Source organism: Pristis pectinata, chromosome 7, assembly GCF_009764475.1.
Source record: "Pristis pectinata isolate sPriPec2 chromosome 7, sPriPec2.1.pri, whole genome shotgun sequence".
Taxonomy (NCBI): Eukaryota; Metazoa; Chordata; class Chondrichthyes; order Rhinopristiformes; family Pristidae; genus Pristis; species Pristis pectinata.
This window is the reverse complement of record NC_067411.1, coordinates 26,864,724-26,882,840: the sequence shown is the minus strand read 5'-3', so window position 1 is coordinate 26,882,840 and position 18,117 is coordinate 26,864,724. Positions and strand designations below refer to the sequence as shown.

General features: G+C 39.9%; 1 protein-coding gene across 1 annotated transcript; it reads left to right on the top strand.

Moving 5' to 3' along the window:
- Positions 1-290: 290 nt before the first annotated feature.
- Positions 291-17,336, top strand: LOC127572870 (transmembrane protein 171-like). Its single transcript, XM_052020569.1, has 3 exons — positions 291-838; positions 3,833-3,968; positions 12,454-17,336. The coding sequence occupies exons 1-3, from the start codon at positions 328-330 to the stop codon at positions 12,575-12,577; spliced, it is 771 nt and encodes a 256-aa protein (XP_051876529.1). The 5' UTR covers positions 291-327; the 3' UTR covers positions 12,578-17,336.
- Positions 17,337-18,117: the final 781 nt, after the last annotated feature.

Here is an 18,117-nt window from a genome sequence, read left to right as displayed (position 1 = left end):
TGACTGTTTAGATTGGATGAAAGGCCATTAGCTTGAAAGAGTAGTTCTGTCTGCACAGATACTACCTGATCTGCTGAGTGTTTGTAGATTTTTCTAATTCTATTAGTGAATGCTCAGGTCGCTAATGAAAAATGATGTCCTTATTACAAATCTGTTTGCTATTGTTCAAGTGAAACATGCTACAGTATGTAATTATCTTCACAGGTTCAGCCACATCATTTCTGAGAAGTCGCATTGTTGGAGAGAATAAAGGGAACTGAAAACCCTTACAAAATAAGATTCTTCCCACTCCTGTTTGGGGTTTCATTTCTATCTGCTGCAATTGTCATGACTACCTTTGGGTTTCAATCATGTGATTGTGATGGAGTTACCTGCAGTTTGATCCTAAAGGCAACTGGACCCAGTTTATGTGGCTTTGCATTGGTATTGATCCTGCTTTCAAGATCAAGAAGTCTGATTAATTTGACGCAGCTGGAATATTCAGCTGACCAACGGTGCTATCACTCTTGCAGTGAACAGAACTCTTTTGCCCATTTCCTCATCTTTGGTGTCCTGTTTTGTTTTAGTGGAATGCTGCTCACCACAATTGGAGTTTGGGCTGTCACCTGCCCTGGGACCATGGATGGTCAAGGTTTCAATTTAACAATTAAAGTTAATGAAAATGAGAAATGTAAACTGCTGTTCTTGCAAATCATGGGCCCAGCAGTAACATTTGTTGGTATTTGCTTCTTGTTAATGGCTCACGTCAAAAGGAAGGTAGTATTGCGTCCAGATGAAGAAAATACATCTACAAATGATCAACAACCTTGCATGCCAGGACCATGTCAAATTGCAACAGGTAAGTGAAAGAGTTTAAATCATATAAGCATGTGAGGGCAACAGAATATCACTTTGGAAGAGTGGATAATTAAACTATAACAAACAAGAACATTCATTTATGTTGTACCTTGTATAACATAAAGATACCATGTAGAGCTCTGCAGCCGATGGAGAACATTTGAGTTAAATCATTGACGTAACATGGGGAAAAAGTTGCAATAGCTTTACTCTCCCTCACCTTCTCTCACATCCATAATGTTTTAAGAAATAACAGAGCAGCACAACCATCCTTTAGTTCTTTAATTTCCCATCTGTTTGCCATGAGCACAAATTAAGTTAAAATGCTTTGTGAAATGTTAACTTCTATCTACCCATCAATATGCTATGAAATCATAAATTGCTGCTTGCCCAGTAACATTTCCTCTGATGAGAATTAAATAATAACCATTTTCTTCTCTACTTGTTCAATAAATAGATTTTAATTCTTTGGTGGGTGAGGGAAAGGAAAGGTCCATGAAATTTAGTACCTATGCTGAATTCTAAGCTCCTAATTTATTGACAATGCTTCAATAAAATTTTGTACTCAGTTTGCATTGAATGTTGCATATAAGGCCAAATGCAACCATACTGCATGATAAGTAGCAGTTAAATTATGTAACTTCTGTTATGTCTTGGTGGGGGGGGGGGTGGCACTGAGTTATTTTATATCCTAATAACTATTTTAGATCATATAACATAGGAGCAGAATTAGGCCATTTGGTTCCGCCGTTCAATCATGGCTAATTTATTTTTCCATCTTAACCCCATTCTCCTGCCTTCCCCCCGCAGCCTTTGATGCTCTTACTAATCAAGAACCTATCAACCTCCGCTTTAAATATACCCAATGACTTGGCCTCCACAGCCGTCTGTGGCAATTAATTCTACAGATTCTGGTTAAAGAAATTCCTCCTCATCTCTGTTCTAAAGGGACGTCCTTCTATTCTGAGGCTGTGCCCTCTGGTCCTAGACTCTCCCACTACTGGAAACTTCCTCTCCACGCCCACTCTATCCAGGCATTTCAATATTTGGTTGACTTCAATGAGATCCCCCTTCATCTTTCTACACTCCAGCGAGTACAGGCCCAGAGCCATCAAACTCTCCTCATACATTAACCCTTTCATTCCCCGGATCATTCTTGTAAACTTCCTCTGGATCCTCTCCAATGCCAGCACATCCCTCCTTAGATATGGCTCCCAAAACTGCTTTTAGGAAATAACACTTGAAAGTTTTAGATGCACAACTTCTTGAATTTGAATGATAGCATGAATGCCTACATTGATACCATGATGGATCATGGACATGTTGTTCAGCATACCTAAGAGGGAAGTAAGGGAATTGAAAATAAGAACAGAACACAAAGAAGGCATATGGAGGAACGTGAGATAGAGGGATATGCGGGAGGAAGGGGTTAGGTAGTGTGAGGGTGGTCTGATGGATGGCACGACACAGTGGGCCGAAAAGCCTGTTTTGTGCTGTATGGTTCTAAGACCATTCGACCAATCAGATGACTTCTCCTCTTGGCTGGAGTAATACAGAGAACATCCATCTACAGTCTACCTGAATCCATATAGTTCCATCTTACTCAAAATGTCAAAATTCCCTTAAGTTCCCTTCAAGTTACTTGGCATTTAAACACAATTTTCATTTCTTGTGCAATGCCAAGAAGTGGAATAAATAAATAGATATCTGCTTGAATGAACAACAGTGCCACCTAATGTTAGAGAGAACCTGAAAAGCAAGTCAGATCAAAGCAGAAAACAATTCTATGTACTGTAAAGGGCTTTCAAGGCAAGAATAACTCATGGCACCAATGGGAAACTGTCCATAGGAAATATATGCAAGAAGGTTCATGACAAAAGGCACTTATTATGTAAATTTCCCCAAACTTCAAAGGTTTTCTTGTGTATATTTTTAATAGACTGACCATCCAGTTCCAGACATCACTGGTTTTGTTCTTGTGAGATAATGCCAGTGCTTACAATCCATCATAATGAACTCTTTTAGTTGGAATCTGAGACTAGCCCTGTATTATGCTGCTCATTACATCTTGCTAAACAGAAAATGACTCACTTATGCCTACTCTGTTTCCCAGCCAATATGTGACTTCCTACACCATAAGCTTTTATTTTCTGCAATAACTTTAGATGCTGCACCTTATTAAATGCTATCAGGAAAATGATGCACATCTACCAGATCCCCTTTGTCCACAGCATGTTACTTTTTCCAATAAATTGGGTTTATGTGATTTTCTTTTCACAAAACCATATTGCCTTTAATAATACCTTCTAACATTTTCCTTATGGCAGATGTTAAACTAACTGGCCTGTAGTTTCCTGCTTTGTCTACTGGCCTTTTTGAATAGAGATTTTACATTCACTATTTTTCAATCTAAAAGAACCTTTCCCAAATCTAAGGAATTTTGGAAAATTAAAACCAACACATCAACAATCTCACTAGCCACTTCTTTTAAGACTCAAGGGTGAAGTCCATCCAGACCCGACACTTGTCAGCCTGTAGATCAAACAATTTGCTCAGTAACACTACCCTGATTATTGCAATTTTCCTGAGTTTATCCTTGTCTTCCAATTTCTGATTTGCATCAACTTCTGCAATGTTACTTGCACCTTCTGTAATTTATTCCAGTTTCATGATTCTGGCCTTCTGTAAACTCCCAGCAATCCTACCTCTCACTACGTCATTTTTGACAGACTAGTAAAATATACACTCTGCCAAATTTTCTCACTAAACCCCTTTTCATTTACTTTTAAAAATCTTAAAAACAGAGCTTTGATTATGTTTTGTCATTTCCTCTGACATGCCAGGATTTATGTTTTCATTTTAATAATTTGGGAAACATTTTAAGTTTTCCTTTTATAAAATTGTTAAAAATGCCATCAAAGTGCAAGAGAAACATTTTAGTTGAATTAGAACTCTCTATGGAATCTGTTAAAGGGATCTTCTTAATCTCATCCAGATAGCTCTGGGTTGGTTCTTCCACTACCACCACCTTACTTCCCTGAACCACCACCAATGGTAAATGATTCCTGTGAAGTCAATCATCCTACCCCCAGCGATGATCCTCCTCCTTATTACAGTGTCGTCTTCCGCAGGTAAAAAAAATCTTACTCTTTAAGATACTATCAAAGCTTACTTGTAGTACCCTACCAGGTACTTTGAAATTCAGCTTTATCAATTTACCGAATTGTAAACGTTTCTCATAGCAGAATCTCACATGAGAGCAATATCCATTTTATGCTGTGTAAACTCGAGTTATTGGTCACTTCTTACAATCTTATGTTCTTGTCCCTCTGAGTAAGTCACTCATACTTTTTAGTAAGACTAAATCTGTTGGGTATACAACTTGGACAAAACAGAGTTTGATTTATTTATTAGGTTCATTGCAATCATAGCTTTTGTCAAAACCAAGTCTTAAAGTTTCACAATTAATTATGCATTAAAAATTGTCAGTGCTCTCTGAGGGTTACAAGGTAAGTTACAGAGCAAGGCTGTAAAGGGGGAAATGAAAATAAAGACAACAGTTTGAAACATAGATGGTTTATCATCAGTTTTATTACCATTCAAAATATTAGTTGTGCCAACCTAATCTCAGCAGTTGGTTGATGAAGTCTGAATGAAGTGCAACTGATGGCAATTCTGAATAAGGAAATATTTCTTCACACTTTCTGAACTGTGCGTCAATCCAACATCCCCATGGCAAATACAGCACAGGTTAAGTACAAGGATATGCCCCTCTGCAATGTACCATTAAATACACCAAAGAAGCCATACAGTAAAAGCCGGACACAGAGTAAAGCCTTTTTATCAAATATTCTCAAGGCCATCACATGTTGCGTACACCACAAAGTCCTAATTCATCAAAACAATTCAGGGTGGTAACAATGGGGATTAGATGCAGCGTAACTACATATCATTAGTTATCTGTGTTCCTGCAGCTGTTGCCAGTAAGGGCATCTCTGTTGCTTATAGTTCTTACATAAGTTTAGATTTATGTACACAGACAACACTGAGATTAAGTACAATTAAGTCAATAAAGAGAGCTCTGTATATAAGGACAACAATTTGCAGTTTTGTGTACAAATGCAGTTATGGATGAAGAATTCACAAGGAGTAAGCCTGACCTGGTCAAACAGCTAATTCTGAGCAATTTCCCTTTGCATTCTTTTCTAATACTGTACTGTTCTGGAACTTTTCATATTTTTTCATGCTACTTTTTTTCTTATGACAGAGAAGGAGGCTATTTGGTCTTTCAAGTTTATGCCAGTTCTCGAAGCAATCCCATCAATTCCATACTTTCACTCATTTCCTTGAATTCATTTTCACTCACATGCTTATTAACTCCCCCAATTCTCCTACCACCCAACTCCACTGGGGTAATTTACAATAGCCATTTAACCTACCAGGACATTTCTGGGATGTTGGAGGAAACTGAAGCACCTTTGGGAAATTCAGGAGGTCATAAGGAGAACATTCAGACTCCACACATTCAGTCCGGAGGTTAGAATTGATCCTGGGTCACTAGAGCTCCGAGATAACAATTCTACTGCACCACTGTGCTTTCTCAACTGAGACATCATTCCATGTATGGAATGATGCATTTAGGAGTCCAAGAAATTTTCAGGAGTTAGGGAGTGAGGAAGCACACAGAACTGGAGATCTATTCTCAGACATTTCCTGATCTAAAGTACCCACTTTTGTAGATGATGATTAGAACCTGAATAGTCTTTTTTTTCTCATCCTCATCCATTGGTGCTGAAAGCAATTGCAATGCTCTTCTTGCTGTGCCTGCCAAGACTAGATGACTCTGCATGGACTAGAAATTAATGTGTCTTCGCAGTGGCGTTGCACATGAAGAAGCACTGATTCATCAGCAGGAGGAGAACAGCAGATGTTAATGAGCAGCAAGTTTCCATGACCGACACAAGGGATAAATTTATTTGACCTTATTCCCATCAATCCACTAGTTACAGATACATCTGTCCATAACAGCTTTCCTTGTGGAGGCAAAGCCTTGTTTTCATTCTGAGGACACTGAGTGTGCCAATCTGCTAAATGGGTTAGACTCCAAATAGCTATATTCCTTATATTGGTTCACTCACTACCTGCCAAAAACCTAGTCTAACAGTTATGACAGGATTCCCATGAGGGATCCAACGCAGGCACATTGAGTATACCGACCAGGGTTTTAACTCGTACATAAAGTACTTGAAATGTTCAGTAAATCTTGTCAGGAGCTGCATATCTCACATTTGAAAAGAAAATCAGAAAGATTGTAAAACTGATAACTAATGCATTTTTTCCTGTTTTACTCTATCTATAATAACAAGTTTTAACTCATACTTCTGAGGGACTTAAAGAACTTGATTTACATTGTTTGTCCTGACATTCATAGTGTCCACTATCCAAGAAGGGCTGCTGTACTGTGATCAGAAATCATCTTGTAATTTTACGTCCCTGATCTGGGACTTTGGAATAAATTGCACCTTTAACAAGTTGCTAAGTCATCACCAACCAGGGATTAATGTAACACAACAACTCACCCAGTGAAGTATTTATCCATTAAACTATCAGAGCAAATCAAAGTTCGTTGTTAATGTTTGGATTCGGATCATCAGATTTTAAGGACACAAAGGGTGGAAAACTTTTTAAGCTACTTATTTACATAGTCATTAGATTGAGAGTTAATGCATAAACAAATATGTTAATGTACAACAAGAAATTGTTCAGTGCCACACTATATATAATTTCACTTTTGTACATTTAACTGACCTATACTTCAGTTGTCAGCTTTGACTTAATTAGTCCTCTCACTTCTGGTCTTTAGAAATGAAACTATATGCCACATTGACAAAGACCAGGCTGAAACTCTGGTGCTACATTGTCAGGGGTTTTATAATGAAGGTTCACTCCCCTTGAGATGAGGACATAACTGTGTTCTTACAATGATCAGGCAGTTATCATGCTCACTTTTTGCTGCTAAGCTCAGGATTCTGTAATTTCAACTGTAGGTTGTTACTCAAGTACCATGAATACTCCATCAACTATGCCATACTTCAGCCTTGCAGCTGTGCCATAGCCAAATCCATTTGTCACCCAAATGCAAATCCTTTCCTCTTCAGGGACTTCATGGTATGGAGCATTGCTATATAGAATTAAGGGACAGTTGCAGCTGGTTTCCTTCCATTTTTCCCATCTTGTAAGGCTCGACTCTTGCAGTGTTATCTGCAAGCAAAAATTTGGCTCTATCATAAATCCTCAGGAGACAGCACTCCAACTGCTTTACTTATATTTTTGAATAATATTCAATTTTAAATCTCTTGAGAATTCATCATGTAGAGAAAAATCTCTCTTTCACAGGCAACTGCTGCTCCCTGACATATTTATGCAGCTCCTGATCAATACTGTAAGTTCAGTAGCTAGCACTTATGCCTTTGAGTCAGAAGGTTGTGGGTTCCAGGATTTGAGTATCTAATTCAGACTGACATCAAATGCAGTACAGAAGCCAGATTTCTTTCATTAGCAAGTAGATATGCTTTTGGTGGCATTTTGCCATCCAATCCCACTCTTTAAAGACTTCTAATATAAACCACATTCACCCATATTGTTCATTTAAACTTTTCTATCTTCCTCTGTATTTCAAATATGGTTAATTTACTCAGCTCTTTAAAAATCACCAATTACAGATAATTTGGTTTGAGATTCCACAATTTTCTTCTCACCTTTAATGAATTGTTACAAGCAAAACCATCTATCGCTCCTATTTATTGAGGTGTGAGTTTTGTGCTAATCTGATTTTAAAAACTATTTATCTATATTTACATCCAAGGCAATATTGCTATCAAGGTTCAAATTGGTTATTAGCAGTTTATTTTGTATTATGTTGTTCAATCAAATGACAGTTAATGATCATGATAGTAAGTAACCATGTGAAAATCTGGGCAATGCTAACACCCGGATGATAATTATATGCTGATAGTAAAACAGGGCCCTTGTGTACTGTAGTCAACTGTTACTTGAAGATCAATTTTAAATTGAAAAAAGGCTTTACTAAAATATATGAATTGAAATTAGTTGATAGTCATTTTGTTCCACATCTCTGAAGCAATGTCTGGGTACCTGATTGTGGTTGCATGTCTAATAGAAAGTTAAGCTAAGGTGCTCAAATCATTCAAAGCAAAGGAACATAAACAATGAATGTTTCTCAAGGTCTTCTGCTGCAAAATTACATTCTGTGCAAGGCCCAAGACTTTGTCTGTGATCGACAAGGCCTTACATGTTTAATGCACTCTAAGATCTTACAATACACACCAACAAAAGAAACCAATTAATTACGACTCTGGCTGTGGGTTATAGGAGAGAGAGGTAGGACCTTAATTGGAGGGGTTTATGTGGGATCTCCGGGGATGAACTGGAACATTGGGAGTTGAGGGGGTGGGGCAGATGGTCAGAGTCACAATCAGTTACTCTGGGGAGATTGTCAGGGTGATAACTAAATTTTTGGATTGGGGAGGGTGTGGGGAGCACTAATGGGCGCAGAGAAAAGCCATAATGTGGGTTAAATTTTTAAATAAATGTAAACCTACCTAAAGATGGTTCACAACTTTAGATTCTCACAGTTTGCAACTGGATCAAGTGGGTCACTGCAAGTGATCATCAAGCTAGCCTTGCATAGTGTGAAGGCCTATTTTTGGATCAATGGCCTACTCCACCTGCATGAAATGGGACACCACTGTGAATATCTAGATACCTCCATGCAAAGCACATCAAGTGGATGAGGGACTAGAAAAGAAAATTGCAATCATCATGATAGATCGCCTAACACTTCAAAGGTGTTCTTTCTTAGAAATTCAGTGCCTAGAAGCTCTCCAATAGATCTTCTAGCCAGGAGCTTTGTTGCAGAGTAGTGCATTTCCTACAAGTTGTGGGCAGTAAGACTTCATTGCAGGTATACAAAGGCGAAGAATATGCTGCAATAAACCTTTTAGTTTTAACGCCTCATTAAATGCTTTAATCATCAAAATGAAAAACGCAAAGAACACATGATCCAGTTCTGCAACTTGCAAGAATTTTAATATTCTAACATCAATTATTAACTTGACACAATGTGCTTCTTTTCGTAATGACGCTGAGCTTCAAACGCTATGTACTAGTCCAATCTCCTTTTCTTTCATGCAACGATCACGCAGCACTGACTGTGCAAGCCAAATGGAGCAGCGCAACAGCAACGTTGAAGATTTCTCTGTTAATGTATTTTCTGTGACTCCATGCCAGTCTAGCGCTCCTAGAGTCCAGGTGTCAGATGGAGACAAAGCTGGGGCCACCCTGCTATTTTCTGGTGTCTTTTTGGTTCTAGTCGGCATAACCTTCACCGTGATGGGCTGGATTAAATATTACGGTACCAGTGATTTAGAATGGACACAGCTGCTAGGACCGATCCTACTTTCGGTGGGAGTTACTTTTGTTCTCATTGCTGTCTGCAAGTTCCGAATGCTAACCTGCAAAACCTGTAAGCAAATTAATGAGAGTGCTGTGGAGACTGAGCAGACTCCTTGTGGTCAGTCGTTTGTTTTCACTGGGATTAATCAGCCAATAACTTTCCACGGAGCTACAGTTGTTCAGTATATTCCTCCTCCATATGCATCTCCTGCCCAGGATGCTGTTGCTATGAACACAAACTGCTTGCCATCACTGAACAACACACAGAGCACTAATCCACCTAATTGTGCAACAGGAACAACCCCAAGCCCTCCTCAGTACTACAGCATTTACCCTCTGGATAGCACAGCTTTTACAGGAGATGAGAATTGCCCACCCTACCAACGGTTAGAGGACGAAATAATCAGGTATGTTCTCTGTATAGCTGCTCACAATTTACCTCTGGAATTCAGAATTTCATGAAATAACTTTTCAAGAGAACCAATGTTATGTACAGAGCAAAATGATTTGAAAATTCAATTAAATTACAGTTTAGTTGAACTACTTTTCTTTATAATTTGTGCTGGCTTAATATAAGTAGCTGAAAACCAAGAAAAAATGATCTCAGTTCTAAGTAAAAATCAGGTAATGGTGGTGATACTTCACAGGTCAGACAATATTTGTGGGGAGAGGAACACAGTTAATGTTTAGTGTTAATTACCTTTCAAGGGACCCTGGAAAAGTTAGAAATCAAATAAGTTGTAGAACATGGGGAAGGGTGAAAAGGACAAAGAATTTCTGTGTTGGCGGGGACTGAGAGAAGCTGAATGGCAAGGTGGTTGCTGGTTGAGAGAGGGTGGTGAAGGCTTGTTAAAAGCAGCTGATCTGTTAGGAGGAAGTGTAAGTAGAAGGAGATGCATGAGAACAGCAAAGAGAGCAAAAAATATATACTGGAAACATCAGATATAAAGCACTGCAGTCACTGGAAACCTGAAATAAAAGGGAATGCTGAAAATACTCAGCAGGTCAGGCACTACCTGTGGTGACAGAAAAACAGGGTTGACATGTGTCAGAACTGCCTGGTTCTGATACAAACTAGAAAGGATAAATTAAATTATTTCAGAAAGCCAGTGTTAACTCCTGGGGGTTCTAAAATGAGGTGCTGTTCCTTGAGCTTACATTGGACTCTGGCTAGACTTAGAAGTCAAACACAGAGAGGTCAGAATGGAAGGGGGATGGAGAAAAAAAGTGGCAGGCAATGAATAGTTTATGGACACCCATGCAAATTGAATGGAGGTGTTTTGTAAAGTGGACACAATCTAGTGTTGGGTCTCACCAAAGTAGAGGCCACTATGTGAAAACTAAGTGCAGTACACTAAAGTGGAGTTACAACTTAAATGCTGCCTCACCTGGAATGAGTGTTTAGTTTCCTAGATGGTGGAAATTAAAGAGTTAAAAGGGTGGTTGTTGCATCTCCTGCAGTCACGTGGAAAGGTGCCATGAGAAGGGGAGTGGGAATTGTTGAAAATGTGAGGGTGAACCAAGGAATCATGGACGGAACAGGTCGTATGGAATGCTGAATTAGAGGGAAGGGGAAGATGTGTCTGCTGGAGGATAAGGGAACCCTGCTCTTGCTGGGTTGGTGATAGCTGAAGTGCAGAAAATAGAATAGACGTGTTTGAGGACAAATGAAGACATCTTGGAAGCATTGGTGTTGTCATCAGAATAAATATGTTGGAGCCAGAAAAATTGCGAGAATGGAATGGAATTCTTACAGGAAACAATATAGGAAGAGGTATAGTTGTGGATATGGGAGTCTGTAAGGTGGAGGCTTGTAATGGTTTGCTGACCTATCCCGAGATAGAGAAGGAGAAATCAAAAAGTGGAAATAAAAGTCAGAGGTGCACCAAATGAAAGTGAGAATAGGGTGGAAATTGACAGTGAAGATGATGAAACATTTGATACTGTTTGAGTGCAGGAAGCAGCATCAATGCACCAGTAAAAGAGGTGGTGAGGGAAAGGACCCAAGTTGGACTGAACCAATGACTGTTCCATGTATCTCACAAAGAGACAGGCATGACTTGGGCCCATGTGGAATCCCATAGCAATCTTTACTGATTTGGAGGAAGTGAGTGGAATTAAGGGAGACAATCCCTTCCCCCCTCAGATGCTGTTTAACCTGCTGAGTTCCTCCAGCAGATTGTTCGTTGCTCTAGACTTCAGTATCTGCAGTCCCTTGTGTCTCTGCACTAAAGGAGAAATTCAATGTGACGACATGTTCAGTTAGGTGAATAAGGGCCGAAGTGGAAGGGACTGGTTGAAGTGGTGAAAACGAGCTGATTGGGACCAGGAAACTGTTGAAATGATGGAGGGCATTGGAGGTATCATGGATGTCAGTGGGACAAGGGGAGGAAGGATAGAGCTGAGGAGGAAGAAACAAGTTCTGTGGAACAAAAACAGGTCATAACAGACTGATAACGATAATGTAAATTATTTGTGGTGTTTACTTCTGAACCCAAGAATACAATATCTCTAATGCAAAGTTTGTCTATCGTAGATAAAACCAGAAATGAGGCTAGACCCCAATTAACTGAGTTTCAACCTCTGCACATTTCTGAACTGCCATCTGTGCCAAACATTGTTACATGCTTCACAGTGGTTGTTCCCTGGGTTGGGGTTGGACTCCACGACCAGAGGTTTCCCTGGCTCCAGCCAGGAGTCTGGCAGAAGGTTTCTTATTAAAAAGGGCTCATGAAATATAAATGCCACTCAACTACAATTCTCTCAAAACTGGAAAAAAAAGTCTTCCAAACCATTAACAAAAAATGGCAGCACATCAATCAACAAAACTGGAAAATGTGGTTCATTCAATCAAAAAAAATGTCATTTGCCCTGATATCACTACCTACATAACAGAAACATCCATATTGGTATAAAATGACATATCCTTTGGATGATGTGAGCAAAGTATAGAAGATGCATTAACACTCAGTAATGTTCCTTCGCATTTGACCTCAATAATGACCTTCCAATGTCTAAGTTTGATACTTTCATCTGATACTTGCTGGGAAATTACTGCATTATGAAATCTTATCAGTTGAATAGTAAAATTCTGCTCAATATGCCAAGCTTACTTACGTAATATTGGTAATATTTCCACAGAGCAGAAGAAAATCAAGATGATTTACAAGACACATTAAGAGTTGATGAAGTTCCTGACAGCATTCCACCACCTTCATATGATGAAATCTTCCCTGTGGAAAGCGAGGATACTTCTGGACATTAGCTTCACCATGTTTCTTAAGCCACAATAACAGGATTTGAATATGGCCGTGGTTATTTTTCACACACTCTATTATACATCTTTACATTCAGTATTGTTCAGTGTTTCTTACAAGGTGCCAAGAGAAGTGATTTGTTTATAGCATAGAGAGAAGTGGAAAGGATTCCTTGTGAGCTGTTTTATTCTGGGGTAACTTCTCACACCTTGATTAATTGCTTATTGCAGAAAATAACAAATCACAATGCCAGATGTGCACCATTTCCGAAGTAATTTGAATTCATTTGTTTGAATGAAAGATAAACAGCCTATCAGAGTCCAGCTATAATAATACTGCTTTCAGATTGCTCAAGTGCACCCAGGATGATGAATAACTAACATAAAAGGAGCATTTTGTTCAATAAATTATCAAGAACATGAAATAAGTCAAAATCATCACTGAAGATGTTATGAATTGGAGCAAAAAAATACAGATACTGGAAATCCAAAACAACAACAAAAAATGATGGAAGTACTCAGCAAATCAAGCAGCACCACAGGAAGGAAAAGGCTAGCAAAAAGCTGGTAGGCAGGTACAGCATCAATGTCTGAAAGCTAACATCACCCATTTTCATACCCCTCCCCTTCCTGGTTCCATCCATTTACTACCCACTCACTTCCCCCTCCGTATCCTCCCCCATTTGTCCTTCACCTCTCCCCTAATGGCTCCCATTATCACCTTCCTTACTTGTCAGATTCCAGCACTTATCTGCACTTAGCTTATGTGTCCACACTTATCACCCTCCAGCCTCCGTCCTCACCTTCACCCTTCCCTCCCCTAGCTCCATCTGCCTCTTTTATTGCCTTGTCTACTTCCACCTATCATCCACCTGCCTCTGTCTCCCATCTCCAACCCTCTACCGCCCCACCTGGCTCCTTCTGCCCATCATCCACCCTTCCCCAGTCTGCCCATCACCTACCAGTCCCCGTCTCACCCCTCCCTCTCCTTTTTATACTGCCTATCTTCCCTATCCACTCTCAGTCCTGATGCAGGGCTTTGACCCGAAATGTCAATAATTCCTTCCCCTTCACCCCCCCCCCCCGCCCTCCCAATAGATGCTGCTTGACCCGCTGAATTCCCCCAGTTTGTTTTTTGCTCCAGGTTCCAGCATCTGCAGTCTCTTGTGTCAACAGAATGTTACTGTTTATTGAACATACTGAGACCATGTCTGGAGTACTGTATACAGAATTAGTCTCCTTATTTAAGGAAGGGGATGTTAATGCATTGAAAACAGATCAGACAGGGTTTACTAGTCAAATACCTTGACTAGATGGATTGTCGGATGAAGAAAGATTGGACAAGCTGGGCTTGTATCCACTGGAGTTTAGAAAAGCGAGAGGAAATTATCCTTGATCTTGAAAGGTCCTGACAGGGTGAATGGGAACAGAATGTTATCTCTTGTGGGTGAATCTAAAACTAGGGCTGACTGATTAAGAATAATGTGTCGCAGAGATAAGGTGATTTTTGTTTCTGTCAGAGAGTCATAAGTCTTTGCAACTCTTTTCCTCTGAGGATGGTGCATATTTTTATGGCAGAGGTAATTAGACACCTGATAAGCAAGGGATGTAACATTACCACTGGTAGGTGGGAAATTGGAGTTGGAAAGACTAGCAAGGGCAAAAGTGGATCCTTGGAGACAGAGATGGGAAAATTTATAGTGGGGAGTAGGGAAATGGCAGAGCAACTAAATGACTTCTTTGTGCCTATCTTAATGGAAAAGAGTACCAAACACCTGCCAAAAATTGCACAGAACCCAGGATTTAGTGAGCATGAGGAATATAAATAAATAAATATTAATTTAAAAAGTAGTAGAGAAGCTGATGAGACTAAAAGCCAATAGATCACAATATCCCGATGATCAACTTCCCAGAGCACAGAAAGAGGAGGCAATATAGATAGTGAAGACTCTAGTTATCACCTTCTAAAATTTTATGGATTTTGGAACTGTTCATGTGGATCAGAGGAGTGGCTCCATTAGTTTAGGAAGGAGGGAGAATGAAAACAAAGTATTACTGACCTGTTAGCCTAACATCAGTATTTGGGAAATGCTGGAATATATGATATCAAGACAATTAGAAAATGTTATGATTGAGCAGAGTCAACATGGATCAATGGAAAAGGAAATCATGTTCAACTAATTGACTGGAATTCTTTGAGGATGTGATCTGTAGAATAGCTAAAGGATGAACAGAGATTCATAGAAGGCTTTTGATAAGGTGCCACACAGGATGTTGGTCAAGAAGGTTAGAACACACAGAATTGGGGTAGTATACTTACAAAGATTGAGAATAGGTTATCAGAAAGAAAGCAAAGAGCAAGAATAAACAAATCTTTCTCAGGAAGGTAGATTATGGCCAGTGGGGTACAACAGGGATTGGTCCTTGGACCTCAGCTACTCATGATCTATATCTGAGAGGGGAGTTGGTGGTGGGGATGAATGAGCAGACTGCGGAGTCATGGAGAGAATGGTCCTTTCAGAATACTGAAAGGGGAGGGGAGATGAAGTTATGTCTGATGGCAGAATCCCATTGGAAATGGTGGAAATTTCAGAGGATAATCCATTGAATATGGAGGTTTCAGTTCTTCCATCTTCATCAATGACTCCTCTTCCCATGGCACTTTTCCAAGCAACCACAGGAGATGCAACACTTGCCTTTTCATCTCTTCCCTCCTCATTATCCAGGAACCCAAATAGTTCTTTCACATGAAGCAGCAATTCACTTGCATTTCTTCCAATCTAGTCTATTTCACGTGAATGCTTGTTGAGTGAAAGGTGAGGACAAGGGGAACCCTATCTTTCTTCAGGCAGGGGAAGGGAGAGTGAGAGCAGAAGTTCAGGGAATAGAAAAAAATGTGACTAGGAACCCCAATTAACTAGATAGAGGGGAAGCCAAGGCTAAGGAAAATGGAAGACTCCTTAAATGTACTGGTGTGGAAAGTCATCATCCAAGCAGATATGATGAAGTTGGAGAAACTAGGAGAATGGAATGGAGTCCTAACAGGAAGCAAGGTGGAATGAGGTATAGTTGAGAGAGCAATTGGGCCAATTGACTTGTAATGGATATTGATAGCTAATTTATTCCTCAAAATGGAGATAGAGATATCAAGGAAAGAATTAGACATGGACCTTGTAAAAGTGAGTGAAGAAAGGAAATTGGCAGCAAAAATAATAAGTGCAGGAAGCAGCATCAATACTGTCATCAGTGTCTCAATCGCACTCCACCTTCAGCCTCCCAGGTTTCTCCAATAATGCTCAAGGAAAGCTTAAGGAGGATATTTTAATTTGTTTAGAATAATCTTAAACTCTGCAATAACAGAGTGCAAACAATTCAATAGGGTTGTGGAGTGAGAGGTGGAAGGATACACTAGGATACATAGTTTTTGTGATGACATTAAGGCAAAGAGTAATATAAATAGGAATAAAAGCAATTTGGAGAGAGGGGGAGAGCGAGAGAGAGAGCGAGCGAGAGAGACTGACTAACTGTGGTATTTTTCAAAAATTGTGAGAATGCACTGCAATGCCTCTTCTGAATTTGCATGTTTCTGTGTTCCTCATTTACAAAGACCAGCAGATGAAGCTGTCGCTCCATTCCGACCCTGTATAGAGACTGGAGTAGCTTGATTACTGAGTTAGCCTGGCTAAGAAAAGGACCAAATGATGAATTCAAGAAGATGGAGAAGGCTTGTGATATCCAATAGTTACGATAGCATTTTAAGTAAACTGAAGCTTATTGCAATGGCATTTTTGATTGCAGTAGTTTGGGTTCATTTGACTATTAGGGAACAATTTACACTCAAAATTACGTGGTTTTTTGGAATTGAAATGACATTTCAAATTTCCTTAATAACTCATTTGCATATATAGAACACTGAATTGGTAACACAAAGCCTCTAATGAATTTGCTGGAGCCCTATTATCATTGTGATTGAGTTGAACTGATTTTATCGGAATGATCGATCTGAATTGTGTCTAAGTGAGCAGGATAAAACTATAAAAACTAGAGGAAGTTAGAAGACTCACGTTGCAATTAGTGGCTACCTCCTTGGCCACTCCTGAAAGGATCATATAAGTTCCAGGGAGTGAGAATATACTTGGAAAATTCATTTTTATAATTAAACATGCATTCTATGACTGTCAGTTTTGTTCTTTTTAATTGCTATTGTTCTGATCCTGTTCCAGAGAGCAGAATCAGAATCAGGTTTATCATCATTATCTTATATGGCATGAAATTTGTTGTTTTGCAGCAGCAGTACAGTGAAAAGACATAAACATTACTATAAATTACAAAATATATGGCTGAAGAGTAGGTGCATGGGCCAGGGTTTCAGATTTGTGGATCACTGGGATCTCTTCTGGGGAAGGTATGACCTGTACAAAAGGGCCAGGTTACACCTGAACTCGAGAGGGACCGATGTCCTTGTGGGCAGGTTTGCTACAGCTGTTGGGCAGGGTTTAAACTAGGTTGACAGGGGGATGGGAACCGGAGTGTTCAGTCAGATGATGGAGCAGTTGGTGTAAAGGTAGGTGCAAAGTGCAGAGAGACTGTGAGGAAGGATAGGCAGTGGATAGAGCATAAACACAGTCAGTTGGATGGGTTGAAATGTGCTTACTTTAATGCAAGAATTATTAAGAATAAGGATGATGAACTTAGAGCATGGACCAGTACATGGAATTACAATGTTGCGGCCATTACAGAGACTTGGCTGTCACAAGGGCAGGATTGGTTGCTTGATGTTCTGGGGTTTAGATGATTCAAAAGGGATAGGGAAGGGGGTAGAAGGGGTGGGGAGTGGCATTGCTAATCAGGGATAGTATTACAGCTGCAGAAAGGGAGGACATTGTGGAGGGATCGTCTACTGAGTCAGTGTGGGTGGAAGTCAGAAACAGGAAGGAAGCAATCACTTCATTGGAACTATTCTATAGGCCCCCCAATAGCCACTGGGACACTGAGGAGCAGATAAGCAGGCAGATTTTGGCAAGATGCAAAAATAACAGGGTTGTGGTCATTGGTGACTTCAACTTCCCTAATATTGATTGGCACCTCCTTAGTGCAAAAGGTTTAGATGGGGCAGAATTTGTTAGATGTGTCCAGGAAGGATTCCTGACACAGTATGTGGACAGGCCAACTAGAGGAGAGGCCATACTGGATCTAACACTAGGCAATGAACCTGGTCAGGTGACAGACCTCTCAGTGGGCAAGCATTTCAGAGACAGTGACCACAACTCCCTGACCTTTAGCATAGCCAAATGATATGGGATGATGATATGGGAAAGTTTTTAACTGGGGGAGGGCTAATTACGCTGGTATTAGGCAGGAACTTGGGAATGTAAACTGGGAACAAATGCTCTTAAGGAAATGCACAGCAGAAATGTGGAGGCTGTTTAGGGAATACTTGCATGGGGTTCTGGATAGGTTTGTCCCACTGAGACAGGGAAAGGATAATAGGGTAAAGGAACCATGGTTGACAAGATAGGTGAAACATTTAGTCAAGAGGAAGAAGGAAG

Coding starts and splice junctions, on each gene's coding strand:
- LOC127572870 (XM_052020569.1), top strand. CDS start 328: ATGACTACCTTTGGGTTTCAATCATGTGATTGTGATGGAGTTACCTGC. Junction 839..3,832: donor ACCATGTCAAATTGCAACAG/GTAAGTGAAAGA, acceptor AATCTCATCCAG/ATAGCTCTGGGTTGGTTCTT. Junction 3,969..12,453: donor TACAGTGTCGTCTTCCGCAG/GTAAAAAAAATC, acceptor ATATTTCCACAG/AGCAGAAGAAAATCAAGATG.